Here is a 16,361-nt window from a genome sequence, read left to right as displayed (position 1 = left end):
GAATGAAATTGCTGTAAATCAAACACACATTCTACAATTTGCACCAAACTTCAGTGGACTCTTATCAAAGTAAGAGTCCTGCCCTAACACATTGATATGCTAGTAGTCAGAAATTGTTAGAGCACCGCCTAGTGTGAACTGAAAATACCATGTTTTATACTTTGATGTACTGGTCCTCCCAGTTTTACCCAATCCACCTCAGAAGTGGTCTGATTAAACATCAGATGTTGATGATTAGTGTGAAAACTGTGGGATTTCATTCAACAGCCCTACCTATAGGCAATGAAATGCCTTGAGAATAGGAAGTGTTTGTTGAGGGGCTTCGAAAGCTCAGAAAGTCATGACATTTGGCACATACCTCTGTTACAATGAACACTTTAAGGTTTTATTGTGATAATCACTAAATTTGGCAAAATGGCTCCACAACACCACCTAGAACGTTTCAAAACATCAGCTCAGGAGCTACGTTTGATCTACATAACTGGAATTTTGCAGGCTCGTATAACATCCTGAGACTGAAAAAAAGTCTCTTGGAGCCATAACCAAAACCCATCAGGAAGTCAGCCATTCTTAATTAAAGTGGGATTTTTGCTGTGTTTCTTTTTTCACCATTTTCAGGTCTTGTATTTGAACAGACTCATCCTAGGACATTAAATCCTCTGATACTAAAATCGCTCAACATCTAGACAAGTGGGCCATCAAAAGTTGTCAAAGGTTTTGTAGAATATTAAATGGTATTGCCATAGCAACACTCTGATTTCTGCCTTTTTTCAATTTCAAGCACCAGAAATTTACAAAACATCAACCACGGGGCTATGTTTCATTTGTGTATCTGAAATGTTGCAGGCTTGTGTAACATCCTGTGATGTTCAAAAAAGTCTCTTGGAGCCATACCTGAAATCCAACAGGAAGTTAGCCATTTTCAACTTAAGTGTCATTAATTTTAAACGGTGTTGCTGTAGCAATGCTCTGATTTTGGGTCTCTTTTCAGTGGGGCATTTAACTCCATTTTCAGGCCTTATTCTTAAACTGACTCCTCCTACTTATTTCATCACATCAGTGAGTTCAATTTAAAGAACTTGATGATGTTATGTTGTGAATTTTGGGTTTTTTGTCAACAGCCGTGTTTGTGGCGTGAGGCAGAATTTTGATATTTTGCCACAGGACACCAAATTGTCACATCTCAAAGATTTCATTGTCCAATCTTTCTGGATAAGAGTGTGAGTCTGGACACACACTTGTGTGTACCAACATTGGGTCAGACTCCTAATGCCACCTAATGGCAGCAGGAAATCAGTAGTACACTGATAATAATCACCCATGAGTGTGTACCCATTTTTGGTGCGGGCATTGCATACAGCAGCATGACATGTAATTAGTGGGCATTCGCCACCTATTGGGCGTTGGAGATGTTCAGTGGCCAAATGACACAATCTGCTGGGCTAAATGCATTTAAGTAACCTAGTGACACTCCCGACCGTAGCAACCGCAATTCGCAGCACGGCTTGACCTCAGCACGGCTCGATGCATGCCCAGGTACAAGGGCCCTATCATTGCTGCTTGCAGCTTTAACTATCAAATTTGATCTCAACAGGTAAGACATGCTGGCCCATCAGAACTGGACAAAAATGCATGTGAGCTAAAATTTTAGCTAGCAGCTCTGATGTGACTGATGTGCAGTTCACGCAGCACTGCAGTCCAGACCCAACTCAGCAATACTCCACTGCTTCCCACCCCCTTATGAAGGCATCTGTGGACACCACCTTGTGTATAGTGTATAGTGGGAATTACTTATTATGTGTATAGTGTGTAGTGTCAATTACTTATTTTTATTTTTCTTATTTATAGTTTTTTTTTGTTTTACTACTAATTATTGGCTGCAGGTACAAAATACATTTCACTGTGCATTGTACTGTGTATGTGACAAATAAAAATTATCTTATCTATCTTATCTTAAAATAAGTTCTAAAATTTGTGATAAATGTCCCAAATCCCACTAAATGTATATAACCTTCTGTCAACAAAAATTGCCAAACTGTAATTCCTGAAGCTTTTTGGAGTATGATCATGAGCAAAGGAAGATCTCATTAAATTTAGATATGAATTAAGTGTTTTAACAAAAAATATATTGGTCTTTATGAATGGTTGATGATTTATACATCATGAAAGAGGATTATTGGTATGCATTGTGACTTCCTTTCTCTAATTCTACCATTTCTTCTCTGTGTCTCATCAATAAAAGTCACAGATGTTTCAAAAATAAAGTTCTTCATTAAAATGTCACTGAAGTTTTGCATGAAATTTGGATAGTAACATAAATATAATGCTGTCTGTCTTTGACCTTTTACCACTGTGTGCAGTTGAATAAGAAGCAGCCAGTGACGGTCCATGATGTCCTTCAGATCCTGCGGCCTCATGTCTCAGTACCACAATGTGATGTTTTTGGCTACCTAAGTATTGACCACCTACTGGTTGTCCTCATCGCCCCAGTGGACCAGAAGCCAACACCTCTGCAGGTAACAAACACCCTCTTGCACACACACAAAACAAGAGGCTCAGTGTTATATCTATTTTTCTGTACATCCTTGTGTGTTGTTGTTCCCTACAATGTGTTAAACATCCCTTGTTACTTTGTTGAGAATGTGTGAAAATCATGTTCCCAATCCTTTGCAGTGGCAAGCCATATTTGAGTTTGTTTTTTGCTTGAACAACTTAACACAGTGACATTTCACTGAAAGATTTAATAGCAGTTATCAATGTGTTCAGGGCGGGAGGCTTATCAAACCATTGAAGTTTGACAAAGATTGGGCAATGTGGCTTTGAGTTACTGCCATTTATGTCTTCATGGCGAAACATCGAACTTTGCCATCCTGCCAGGGTCACGGCCTTTGGCGAAAACTCACAGTTTTTAAAACAATGTAAAGCCAGCTCCTTACGGCTTTCCAGCGGAAATTTGAGATGGTTCTGCTCAACCACCTTGGAGCTGTACCTCAAAGTGTAAAACATGACGTTTCCCATACCCACTAGGTGGCGCTGTGACTGTCAGTAAATATTATCATATGTGTGGCTTCAAGGGTGGACGGTCATCCTACTGAAGAAGTTTGATCCAGGTTGGATAATGTAGGTTTGAATGAGAGGCAATCAAAATTTCCTGAGGAATGATCGAAATTCACTGTGGTGTCATGGCCACGCCCTCTGTTGAAAACTCACCATTTTTAAAATTTAGATTCCCCTTGGTGTGTGGATAAGACAAAACAAATGTGAAGTTGATAACATCCAAAACCTATGAGTTATTACAGAACGTATAAGGGCAGGAAATCGCTAAAATCACCCATTTAATTCAAAATGGCGGACTTGCTTTTGAGTTTAGGGCATTGGACCCTGCGGTCGTTTTTGTTCGTCGGGACATGTTACATATGTGTCCCAAATTTCATACATGTACATGAAACACAACAGTGGGAATTGAACTAAAGGTGGCTCTGTAGATCCATTTTGAAAGGACCATGCCTGAAACCATTAAAATACTTAAATTTTCACCAGACCTAACGTGTCCAAAATTTCATGCATTTTTGAGCATGTTTAGGCCCTCAAAAAGCAATTCATTGGCCTAAATGTCCAAAGCAATTACAATAGGGCCTTCGCACAGGTTGTGCTTGAGCCCTAATAACAGTTTTGTATATGAGATTATTGATTATAAAGCAGCAGTCTATCATTTACTATATAAAAACTATAGTGGAGTTAAGTGCAACTTGAGCAGAAAATCAGAGAACAAAGTGTTATAATATCAGTTTTATGTTTTGATGTTGCCCTTTCCTGCTTCTACAAAATGGCTAAGCCTGGGCATATTTTTATTTTTGACTGCCCCACATGAACTATGACCCACAAAAAGGAATCATTGTGATATCATTTATAGTGGCTCCATGTTTGGTTGGTCCTATGTTGTACAGTGAAAGAAACTTTTTAACCATGACTAAAGATATCTTGGGACAAAATTCGGACAACACTATATTATTGGGATGACCACGTGACTCTTACAATGCACTCTACTACCCAAACTAAAAATGCAGCATGAAATGACATTTTGATCCACCCTTCACTGGCACTAGTAAACTCAAACAAAGTAGTCAGTACATGTAAAACAAAATGTTTGGAATTCAAACAAAGAAAAAAAGTGTGGTTGGGTCATATCAGGAGAAGTTTCACTGTACATATATTTGTCCTCCAGCTGTTATAGTCACCCCACCATGACTCCGACAATGCGGTGAGGCATTGAAAGCAGAGCATCTGCTTGTTTGTATTAATAGCACACTTTTAAAACTGCTGTAACCAGCGGTTTAAAGAAATAAGGGAAGTTCCATGAGCACAAGGCTTAGTTTCCCTGTTTTTTGCTATAAAGCTTGGAGAACAATGATATTTTCAACTTGCTTGCAGCAAACAGGGAAAAAGCAAACAGGAAAAAAATGATGCTCTGAGAAAGATTTCAGACCGTCACTGACATTACTGTCTTCTACTACAAGCTTTGTTATCATTAGGCTGAAAAAAATTAAACAAACCAATCAGAGGTAACAATAACTTGCAGTGGCCAAATTAATTTAAAGAGAATGAATGCAATGACCAGCTCAGCAACACCAGGAGGCTTTGAAACACTACAGAAGATGACTAAAAGGCATGATAAAATTAAGAAAAATAAGTGAGTAATGAAAAATAACTTCACAACAACATAACTTTACAACTAACCAAATCAAAAACACTCTTGATGAAGTAGTCAAGGTCTACTATCAAGAGCTCATGAATGGAAAAACACAGGGTTTACAACAAGGTGCAATCCACTTGTAGCACTAGATTATAGGCTAGATCGGCGGTTTTCAAAGTGTGAGGCGCGCCTCCCCTAGGGGGCGCCAGAGCACTTTAGGGGAGGCGCGGTGCGAGGGAAAAAATAAACCGGGAAAAGAAGCTATCTGCTTGCTGTCTACTGATGTGAGAGAAAGAATGGACAAATTTTTAGTAAAGAAAAAGGCAGGGGAGACAAGCTCTGGCATAAGTAGAAAAATGGAAAAAGGGCGTATTTGCCATACAAAGGCACTGATAAAATAATTAAAATGGGAGGAAATGGGAGGAAATGTTTTAAAATGTTCATGCGTTAAATTTCATTCAGATAAAGTGTCATTTTAAAAGATGAGATGGTTCTAAAATAAAAGCAATTAGAAGGTGTTTTGTAGTGGCATTTGTTTGTGTGTGGGTTGATTATTGGGGGGGGGGGGGCCCAGCAGGCATTGTGCTCCTTGGAGGGGGGCTCACCCTTTCATACTTTGAAAACCCCTGGGCTAGATTATACCTTGCCAAAAAAACAGCTAACAATTTTTCTGGAAAAAAAATTCTTTGGAAAGACGAAACCAAGATTAAAGTATATCAGAATGATTAGAAAGAGAAAGGTACAGAGAAGGAGAGAAACAGCTCATGAACTGAAGCGTACCACATTATCTTTTCAATATGGAGAAGGCAGTGTTACTTTAAAGAAAAGAGAGGACCTTTTCAATCAGGTGAAGAGTAGAAAGAGGGGTGGCAAGTCAATGAGGTTTCCCAGACACCAAATGAGTAATAAAGCAATCAGTCAATAATTAAAAACTACTCGATTAAAAAAAAACAAAAAAAACACACTATATAAAAAAAGGACTATATCAAAATGTTGCTGGTTTGATCCGGGACAAGATATTGAACCCCGAGTTGTTACCAATGTATTCATCAGAGTGTGAATATGTGTGCGGATGTTAGATAGAAAGCACTTAGAAAAAAGTGCTTGTATGAATGTGTGTGTGAATGGGTGAATGCAAATGTGTTGTATAAAGCACTTTGTATGCTCAATTACACTTGGAAAGCGCTATATAAGAACTACTCCATTTAACTACAAAACTGAATCCAGTAAGACCCACAAACAAGCACTAACTGTAGGTCTCTGCAGTAAAGGCCTAGCAGAGATTTAATTTTTTGTTCTAATTCTAATAAAAGTGTTTTTTTCTTTATTTTTCTTCTGTGAACAGTAAGATATTATTTTGCCCTGCATTACTGCCTTTCCTCCTTCCTAAAGAACACATGATGATATTCCTGGCAGATCATTATTTTCTAAATAATTGCCCACTCCTTTTTGAATTAATGAAATCTTGTTATTTAAGTATAATGCTGTATTAAATCTCCAGTTCCTAATTGGTGGTGTGACTCTTTCCTGTGTCAGAGACTGTGCCGTTAGTTGTGCATGTCTAACACCTTTCTCATATCACAACTATGGAGACCAAAGACTGTTGTCAGCAGGTTTAATGACAATAATTAATAATTAATTAATTGCACATTGCACCAGTAAGAGCAGAGTGTGAAGGTTCAATTAGCAGGGTAAGAGCCCAGTTTTGCTCAAAATATTGCAATGCACACAACATTATGGGTGACATACCAGAGTTCAAAAGAGGACAAATTGTTGGTGCACGTCTTTCTGGCGCATCTGTGACCAAGACAGCAAGTCTTTGTGACGTATCAAGAGCCACGGTATCCAGGGTAATGTCAGAATACCACCAAGAAGGACGAACCACATCCAACAGGACTAACTGTGGACGCAAGAGGAAGCTGTCTGAAAGGGATGTTCGGGTCCTAACCCGGATTGTATCCAAAAAACATAAAACCACGGCTGCCCAAATCACGGCAGAATTAAATGTGCACCTCAACTCTCCTGTTTCCACCAAAACTGTCCGTCGGGAGCTCCACAGGGTCAATATATAGGTTTGGCTGCTATAGCCAAACCTTTGGTCACTCGTGCCAATGCCAAACATCGGTTTCAATGGTGCAAGGAGCACAAATCTTGGGCTGTGGCAATGTGAAACATGTATTGTTCTCTGATGGGTCCACCTTTACTGTTTTCCCCACATCCGGGAGAGTTACGGTGTGGAGAAGCCCCAAAGAAGCGTACCACCCAGACTGTTGCATGCCCAGAGTGAAGCATGGGGGTGGATCAGTGATGGTTTGGGCTGCCATATCATGGCATTCCCTTGGCCCAAAACTTGTGCTAGATGGCCGTGCCACTGCCAAGGACTACCGAACCATTCTGGAGGACCATGTGCATCCAATGGTTCAAATGGTAGGGCAAAAGGAGGCCCTACACCATACTAATAAATTATTGTGATCTAAAACCAGGTGTTTCAGTTTCATTGTCCAACCCCTGTATATCTAACATGAAAACAGTGTTACAAAATTATTCCTTTGGTACGCACTGGCAATGCAACCTTGAATGAAAGATATATGCAGTAATTTCTTCCAATCGGTCATCATGAAGTGGGAGCTGACGTCATTACTGTTTTGCTTGACTGCTACTGCTTTTCAATAAAGTTTTGGTTCAAATAAAATAAACAGTTGCCAAGTTGCAATACCTGAAAGGAACACTTTCCGCTTTTTGTCCTACATGGCTGAAATTAATTTCTGAAAACATAACATTAGCAACTTCATAACAGAACAGAGACATAGATGCCAGTGCATGATCACTGATAGTGATACGGTGAATCTGAATGTCTGTGATATCCATCATAATGCAGCTGCTAGCTAAAAAGCAGTCTAAGCAGGAGTAAGAGTGATGTACTGGTGGAAAATCCCTCAGAGTGGGGTGAGGTGAACACCAAGCATCACAAAGACCAAAAACCTTCATGTATTGTTTAAGAATGTCTGCAGACTTCCAGTTCTTTTGACTCACTGCTGTACTGGGCCTGTCAATATCTGGATTAAACACCAGGTTGAAGTCTCCTTCCATTATAAGTGTGGTATCAGAGTGATCAGAAAGTGAGGTGAAGAAAGGATAAAAAAAAAAAGGAGGGGTCATCAACATTTGGTCCGTATATACTAACAATGCATAAGTCTATATTCTGAATAGATAAATTAAGTATTATAAATATACCTTCTGGCTCTATTGTGGTGTTGCTAATGTTAAAGTTTATCTTCCTGTTAATCAATATTGCCATGCCTCTTTGTTTGGGGTTGTAGCAGGCTAAGTACATGTGAGGGAACTGTGGATAAGAGAAAGTATGCCCAGATGTTTTAGACAGATGTGTTTCCTGTAGAGACACAACATCTGCCTTTAAGTCTTTTAACCAATTAAAAATTTTTAGCCTCTTTTCCCGCAAAAAAGCCCCATGTACATTCCATGAGAAAAACTTCAGTGTAGTCATGTATAAACTAACTGGTGAAGTGTTGTGTGTTCACTTAAGGTGTGTGTACACTGTATGTTGATGTGTGTGTGTGTGTGTGTGTGTGTGTGTGTGTGTGTGTGTGTGTGTGTGTGTGTGTGTGTGTGTGTGTGTGTGTGTGTTTGCGCGCTGTATGTTGGTCTGTGTGCATCTGTGCTGAATGTTAGTATGGTAAACTGCAGTATTGAAAGTAAAATAAACATTACTGAGTGCGAAAAGGGAAAAGACATGAAAAAAGTGATCTAAGTTAAATAAAACGGTGCAAACAGCATTTTTAAAACTAGGCTAGGCTTAGATTTTGCAAGCAAGGATGAGTCATGGGTCACCTCTTTTTGCCCAAATTTGTGGGAAAAGAAACATTTCTCAATGTAAGATTGCATCTAACATTGAGAAATGTTTCACAGACATTAATCTTATCATAGAAAGATCTAGTTGCTGGATCAAGAAATGAGACTTGAAACTATTTTATGCAAAGAGGGAGCCATACATCAACTCTATTTAAAAATATTTTAAAAATGGACCTGAGCTCAACTCAGATGCAGTAAAAGAAAATGGAATTGGGTGTGTAAAGTTTTTCTTGTTAAAGATGAAAACAACTGTCCAGTTTGTTATCAGGGAAAGGTACAAAAGACAGCATCTTTCTGGTGCATCAGTGCCCAAGGCATAGGTAACTTGCATGTATGTGAAAGTACCACTGACTCAGAGGCATATATTACAGTTTTAGAGAGACATATGTTACTATCAGGGCAACATCTCTTCCCAGGATAACCTTGTTTACTTCAGCAAGACATGCCAGACCACATTTTGCACACGCAACAACAACATGGCTTTGTGGACAAAGCCTGCATGTGATGGGCTTGCCTGCTACCAGCCCAGATGCATCTCATTATCGGTGCATCGTGAAGAGGGGAATCACATAATGGTGACCACTTGCTGAGCACCTGAAATCTTATATCAAGCAAGAATGGACAACATTTTAAACTGTGAAATTACAATTACCTTTCCCAACTTTTGTTGAGTGTGTTGCAAATTTGTGTATTTTAACAAAAATTGGTTAGTTGGTCAGTAAAAAATATAGATGGTATTTTCCATTATGATTTTGTCAATTAAACAAAATTCATGTGAATTAACATATCAGATTTTAGTTTTGATTGCATTATAGAAAATATTCCAGATTTTCAGGATGTGTGATTTAAGTCAGCTGAAGCACATTTCAATGTACTTGTTCTTTATTATTTTTTATTATAATACTTTATAATAATCTTAGTTCTTTATGATACTTCTTTTCCTATATTTTATGATATGCTTTTTTTTCTACTTTTGCATCATTATATTTTGAATGCAAATATTCTTCCGTGTATCCCATACCATTTATCTAAATTTTTTGTTTCTTTTCATTTTCTTTATTCTTTTTTGTTCTATTCTATTGTCTAACTCTTCCAGTTGAGGCCTCTCTGTGTGGAGTTTGTATGTTCTCCCTAGCTGTTTGAGTTTCCTCCAGGTATTAAAGCTGCCTCCACAGCCCAAAGAAGTGCATGTTTGGTTAATTGGCGATAATAGTATATAGAATGAAGTGCTGTATGAATGTATGGTTAAAATAGGATTTATAGCATAAGGCACTTGGAGTGGTCAGTAAAACTAAAAAAGTGCTATGTTAATGAATACATACACAGCAATTCTCATTAAATACCACACAACTGATTTTTCTTAGTCGCAAGGATTTGCTGTCCTGTTTTTACTGTAGTGTGACTGAGCATTTAGGTTACCTAAAAGGGAGAGGTTAACTGTGTGTCATCTAGTAAGTAGTGTCACAGGGAAGGACAAAGCTGGAGGAGGCCACACCTGATAGTAACAAAAATGTTTATTTAACTTAAAATAACTAACATAACCAAAAAATATGTCAATCACTAGTGTGTGCAATATCTGGATGTGTGATGCAAAAATAATGAAAAGAACCAAAACCCCAAGGAGAGTTCCTCAAGACTGATGCTGGCAGTTTATGTACCAGAGGCCAATCAGCCAGCACAGCTGCAACCTGTTCCCTTCATGACCTCTCCAATGAAGAAGCAGCCCAGAAGGCCTAGGTCCCCCCCAGATCTGGAAAGTATATAAAACAAACATCAATATACAGTAAACCTTGATTTACAAGCTTGGCCACAATTTACACAGCTACATAGCTCAATTACAGTGACATACAGTCCACTAAACTGACTTACCTAGGGCTGTCTCTCTTTCTCTTTAACTGAACTGAAATTCAGTTAAAGCAACCTACCAAGCTTTCCTTATGCATTTTCCACCTGATTCTTCCAAGACTCAGGAACCTTGGAACCTTCGGAAGCAATTTAAGTGTAGTGGAACCCAGGAAAGAAAACTGCAAACTGAATTACACTGAAATATGTCATTATCTAGATTAGTCAAGCTACACTTATTAAACAGCTAACAAATATAGCAAAATACCACTGTGCTTCAGAACAGGAAGTGATATAATACTGCAGTGAGAGCCAACACAAAGTTACAGCACCGCATTCCTCCTAAGTGGCTCAAATTAAAAAAAAATTTCTGTCAATGGCTGGACAGAGCTGGAAGACAGCTGGAAGATGGAAGACAGCACAGAGGCACTAATCATGGTAGCACGGGAACAAGCTCTAAGCACAAGGATAACAGAGGCTAGAGCTGCTCAATTATGGGGAAAAAAATCATATTTAGGTCAATATTAAAATCACAGTTATTTAACACAATTACTCATTGACTTTGTAAACACACTGTATTTTTTGCATTCAATACCTTGAAATCTAGTGCACTTCTGCAATCTCATGAAATTAAGTACTAAATTGAAAATAGCATGCAGAATATAAAAATAAAATATAAATAAATTGCAATATAAAAAAAAATGTTATAACTTAAACAAATAATAAATAAATAGAAAGGTAGTCCAGTTATCACAACTAATACTAGGAAGAAATATGTCCAAGTTATTTAGACCAAACCAGTTTGCTCACATTTTAGTGACTGCCACAACATACTGAAAAATCCTGTGCTGGCTGACAGTTTGGTCGCTGGGAGGGATCTAGAACCTGCTGGGTTACGCATAGATGGTACAGTTGGTTGTTGACAAAAATGTGGAACCTCTCAGACTCATTGTAAACATAACCAAGGATGACCCTGCTGTCTGAGAAGAAATGCATAGAGCTGATTTGGATGTCCATTTCAACTCTAATTAGTTCTGCAACTGCTAATACTGTGGCACTCATCTCAAGCCTCAAAATTGTTAGTTCAGGTTTTGGTGTGAGCTTGGCTTTTCCAAATACGAAAGTAAGTTCTATCTTGTTGTCACTGTTAGTTGCTTTCAAGAAAGTCACAGCTGCTATTGCTTAGGTTGAAGTGTCACACAAGATGCAGATTTCTTTATTCTTCACATTGCTGATAGAAAAGGTGCAGTATGGCCTTGGGATGTGTATTTGTTTGAGTTGGTTAAGAGCATCTTTCCACTCTAGCCATTCCTGTAACTTGGCTTCTGGGAGTGGATCATACCACTTACAAGTGTCTTTTCTAAGCGCTTGTACCGATGCCCTCCCTTTGATGCTCACAGGCACTGCAAACCCCAATGGATCGGACAGAATTGTGGATGGGACGCCCCTTTTGGTTTCTCAGCTTTAGAAACTCTAAAGGTGAATGTGTCTTTCTCAAGATCCAAACCTACCCCCAAGTTCCTTTGCATAGGTGGAAAATCTGTGCTGAAGTCTAGATCTTTGAGCCCACTTGCAAGATCATTGCAGGGAAACACCCTCATGACCACAGGGCTGTTGGAGGCTAGTTTATGGAGCTGCAAGCTGGAAGTGGTGAGCAGGTCTTGTGTGTGTCTAAGGAGCTTGACTGCTTCAGACTCTCTGGGAACAGATTTCGGTTCATCATTAACATCGAAATGTCTTTCGATGATCTGTTTTGTGGTGGGGCTGTGTCTGGCTGGCGAAGGGCTATTACCAAATGCGTGAACCTTCATCCTATATTCCCTGATTATGTCCTATGAGTTGTTGTTACGGTACCAGAGGAACCGTAGGAAGTTCCTGTGGCTCTTTTGCACAAGAAAGCAGTGGAACATTTGTTGTATGTCGGCTGTAACTGCCACTGCCTCTTCTCTGAAGTGGACTAGTACCCCAATGAGACTGTTGTTCATATTTGGGCCTGTTAGCAGCACATCGTTCAAAGACACGCTCTTGCACTTAGCACAAGAGTCAAATACCACCCTAATGTTCCCCAGATTCTGTGGGTGGTAAACCCCGAAAAAGGGCAGATACCAGCACTCCTCATTCTTTCCCAGGGCCGGGACTGGCTCTGCATGGTCTTTATCAAACAACCCCTGCATAAAGTCTATAAAGTGTCTTTTCATTTCTGGACATTTCTCTAGGCTGTGGAGAAGTGACTCTAAGCGACTGGAGGCTAAGACCTTATTATTAGGAAGACGGGGTCTTGGTGAACAGAAAGGAAGTGGAGCCTTCCAGCTATTTGTGCTGTCTTGGTGGAAGCCTCGTTCCATGATTTGCAAAAATGTTTGGTCCTTGAGAGAAGGGGCTAGCTCCTTTTTCTGTTCGCAGAAAGAAAGATTCCCCAGTTTGCCATGAGCTGCTAGTATCCCAGGACTTACTATGGGTCTGAAACTGCTCCCTGACCTGAAAACTATTTTGACAAGGTGGTTGGAGGCTGGGATGTCCATTCTTCAGCACACAGGTGTTGTATGTTCCCATGACAGTTGGCTTGTGAGCTCCCCCCAGACACACTTCACCTACAATAACCCACTCAAGGGCTAGTCTCTGAGCAAATGGAGCGTTTTCTAGGCCATTGGGTGTTGTATAAGCGCTTTGAGTGCTCATACTGAGTAGAAAAGCGCTATATAAGAACTAGTCCATTTACCATTGACTCGTTCGTACACCTTGTGTATCTGAATCATGTCTTGCCCTAATAGCAGCAAAATGTCAAGAGGTTGAATTCTACTGCTAGACATTTAAGGTGGGGATGAGCTAGTGCAAATTCTGGGGTTGGGATTTCTGATTTGTTATCTGGCCATGTGTCACACTCAAGCAATGAGGGGAGAGGATAGTTCAACTGACTATCTACTGACTGTATGACAAAGTTATCAGCTATGCACCCACTGGACATGGAAACCCCGGTACATGGTCTTCAGTGTGTATGGCGTTACAAACCCAGTTGAAATGTTAAAGTTAAAGCTAATGACCTGTTGCTCTGGTCATCTATGATAACATAGGCTTTGATCTTCTTGTCTGGGTATCCCTCTGGATACACAGAGGTGAGACATATTTTAGCACAGGAGCGCCCCCCAGCCGTGTCGCCACATATTTGAGTGCATGCTGAGGTATTATCAGGAGTGGCTATATTTACCTCCCCACTGTGCTCCTTCCTTTGCTCCCCATTTTGGCCTGATGTAGTGCTTTTAGTGTGTGTGTTTTGTGCTGTCCAAGGTGTTGGACCTGCATGAAGTGCTGCAATGTGTTTGTAACTGTTGCACTCTGAGCACATGATCTCAGCTCTACAGTTTCTTGCTTGATGCATGGATGAATCACAGCACCGGAAACAAATGTTGTGTTCTTTGAGGTATGCTTTGCACTCATCTAATATTCTCTCTCTAAAGCTCTGCATCTCGTAAGTGGGTGTGGCTTTTTGTGAATGGGACATTTTTTGTTTGTGAATTCAGCAGTGGTGGATGGTTTTATTTCCTTCAGTTTTGTGGACTGCGACAGGGTTTCTAGGCTTTTTGAATCTACTGCTGTAGCTGTCGTGTGAGGATAAGGTGGGAACCGATACTTGGTACTTAAAACTGGGGTCGTTCCTCATTTTTACTTTGTCTTGAATAAAACGGCAGAAAAATGAAAATGGGGGAAGGCTACATTGTACCTTTGCTTGTATTTTGACCCTTCTGACACCCACCTGTCTTGCAGATTGATGGAAAGCTTAATGCCAGACTTAATTGCTACATCAATCTCCGACAGCAAGTTGCCAAGGTCTCTAAGCTTTTGTGGTTCCCTATATGTAACTCTGGGGAAACAATCTAATCTGTTGAGAAGAGACCTTTCTATCGCCTATGGGGTACATAGCATTCCTCTAATCGAGCCCAAACTCTGCATAAACCTTCTCTTGGATTATTGAGGTGAACTGAGCAAATATGTTTAGCATGTTTAGAGGACTCGTCCCCAAGCTATCTGGTGAGCAGATCTAACTCTTCACTAGGCTTCAGACCTAACCCCTCTGTTGTGTTGTTGAAAGAAGCTTTCAATGCCCAGTAGTCCTGTTCCTTGTCTGTAAACCTTATTAGGCCATCTGTGACTAAATCCCTTTTAGCTAAATATCTAACCAGGTCAACAATGTCACTGTCTCCATGTAAGGTGTTATACAGATTTGGCTGGCGTGAGAGACTGTATGGAGCAAGGGAGCTTTTTGGTTGAGCCTGTCTTGTACTCACATTCTCGTAGTTGTATACCTGTGTGGGCATGAAGGGAGGCAGATGAGTACTGAACTCAGTTTGGAGGTCCTGATGATAAGTATGCCACTCACGTTCACCTGGTTGTGCTGGGCCTGGAACTGTGTTTGTTATGCAAGGAGGGTTGTTCTGTATCCTTGTGATCTGGTGATTGGTTGAGGTAAGCAAGTAAACTGCAGTTGTCTCCTTGTGCTGAGGCAGGAAGTTGACTGAGCACCTGTGGAGTTAGTTTGACCTTTTTTGGTCACATTTCAGATCATACAGTGGCTCGCAAAAGTATTCATATCCCCTTGAACTTTTCCATACTTTGTCACATTACAACCACAAACATAAATATATTTCACTGGAATTTAATGTGAAAGACCAACACAAAGTGGTATACAATTGTGAAGTGGAACGAAAATTATACATGATTCATAACATTTTTTACAAATAAAAAACTGAAAAGTGTGGTGTGCAAAAGTATTCAGCCCCCTTTTCTCTGAGTGTAACCAGTTGCATTCAGAAGTTGCCTGATGACTGTTAATGACTAAAAAGAGTCCACCTGTGTGTAATCTAATCTCAGTACAAATACAGCTGCTCTGTGACGGCCTCAGAGGTTGGTTAAGAGAATATTGGAGAGAAAACAGCATCATGAAGTCCAAAGAACACAGCAGACAGGTCAGGAATAAGGTTGCGGAGAAGTTTGAAGCAGGCTTAGGCTATAAAAAGATTTCCCAAGCTTTGAACAACTCACGGAGCACTGTTCAATCCATTATCCGGAAATGGAAAGAGTATGGCACAACTGTAAACCTACCAAGACAAGGCCGTCCACCTAAACTTACAGGCCAAACAAGGAGAGCACTGATCAGAGATGCAGCCAAGAGGCCCATGGTGACTCTGGACCAAATGCAGAGATCCACAGCTCAGGTGGGGGAATCTGTCCACAGGATAACTATTAGTCGTGCACTGCTCAAATGTGGTCTTTATGGAAGAGTGGCAAGAAGAAAGCCATTGTTAAAAGAAAACCATAAATAGTCCCATTTGCAGTTTGCCAGAAGCCATGTTGGGGACACAGCAAACATGTGGAACAAGGTGCTTTGGTCAGATGAGACCAAAATTGAACTTTTTGGCCAAAATGCAAAACACTATGTGTGGCAGAGAATTAACACTGCACATCACTCTGAACACACCATCCACACTGTCAAATATGGTGGTGGCAGCATCATGCTCTGGGGCTGCTTCTCTTCAGCAGGGACAGGGAATTTGGTCAGAGTCTGCAAAAGACTTGAGACTGGGGCGGAGGTTCACCTTCCAGCAGGACAACGACCTTAAACATAAAGCCAGGGCTACAATGGAATGGTTTAAAACAAAACATATTCATGTGTTAGAATGACCCAGTCAAAGTCCAGACCTAAACCCAATCGAGAATTTGTGGCAAGATCTGAAAACTGCTGTTCACAAATGCTCTCCATCTAATCTGACTGAGCTTGAGCTGTTTTGCAAAGAAGAATGGGCAAAAATTTTAGTCACTAGATGTGCAAAGCTGGTGGAGACACACCCTAAAATACTTGCAGCTGTAATTGCAGCAAAAGGTGGTTCCACAAAGTATTGACTCACGGGGGCTGAATACTTTTGCAAGCCACACTTTTCAGTTTTTTGTTTGTAAAAAAATG

At 40.2% G+C, this 16,361-nt stretch overlaps 1 protein-coding gene across 1 annotated transcript in view; it reads left to right on the top strand.

Annotated features, from left to right (window-relative positions):
* reck (reversion-inducing-cysteine-rich protein with kazal motifs) overlaps positions 1-16,361 on the top strand; it is a 118,613-nt gene that overhangs the window by 97,536 nt on the left and 4,716 nt on the right. The window contains exon 20 of the mRNA XM_030756825.1: positions 2,361-2,516. Within this exon, the coding sequence (XP_030612685.1) occupies positions 2,361-2,516 (156 nt within the window). The remainder of the gene's footprint in view (positions 1-2,360; positions 2,517-16,361) is intronic.

The sequence above is a fragment of the Archocentrus centrarchus genome, chromosome 20 (genome assembly GCF_007364275.1).
Source record: "Archocentrus centrarchus isolate MPI-CPG fArcCen1 chromosome 20, fArcCen1, whole genome shotgun sequence".
NCBI lineage: Eukaryota > Metazoa > Chordata > Actinopteri > Cichliformes > Cichlidae > Archocentrus > Archocentrus centrarchus.
Note: the sequence above shows the minus strand (reverse complement) of the source record. Positions and strands in the feature narration are given on the sequence as shown.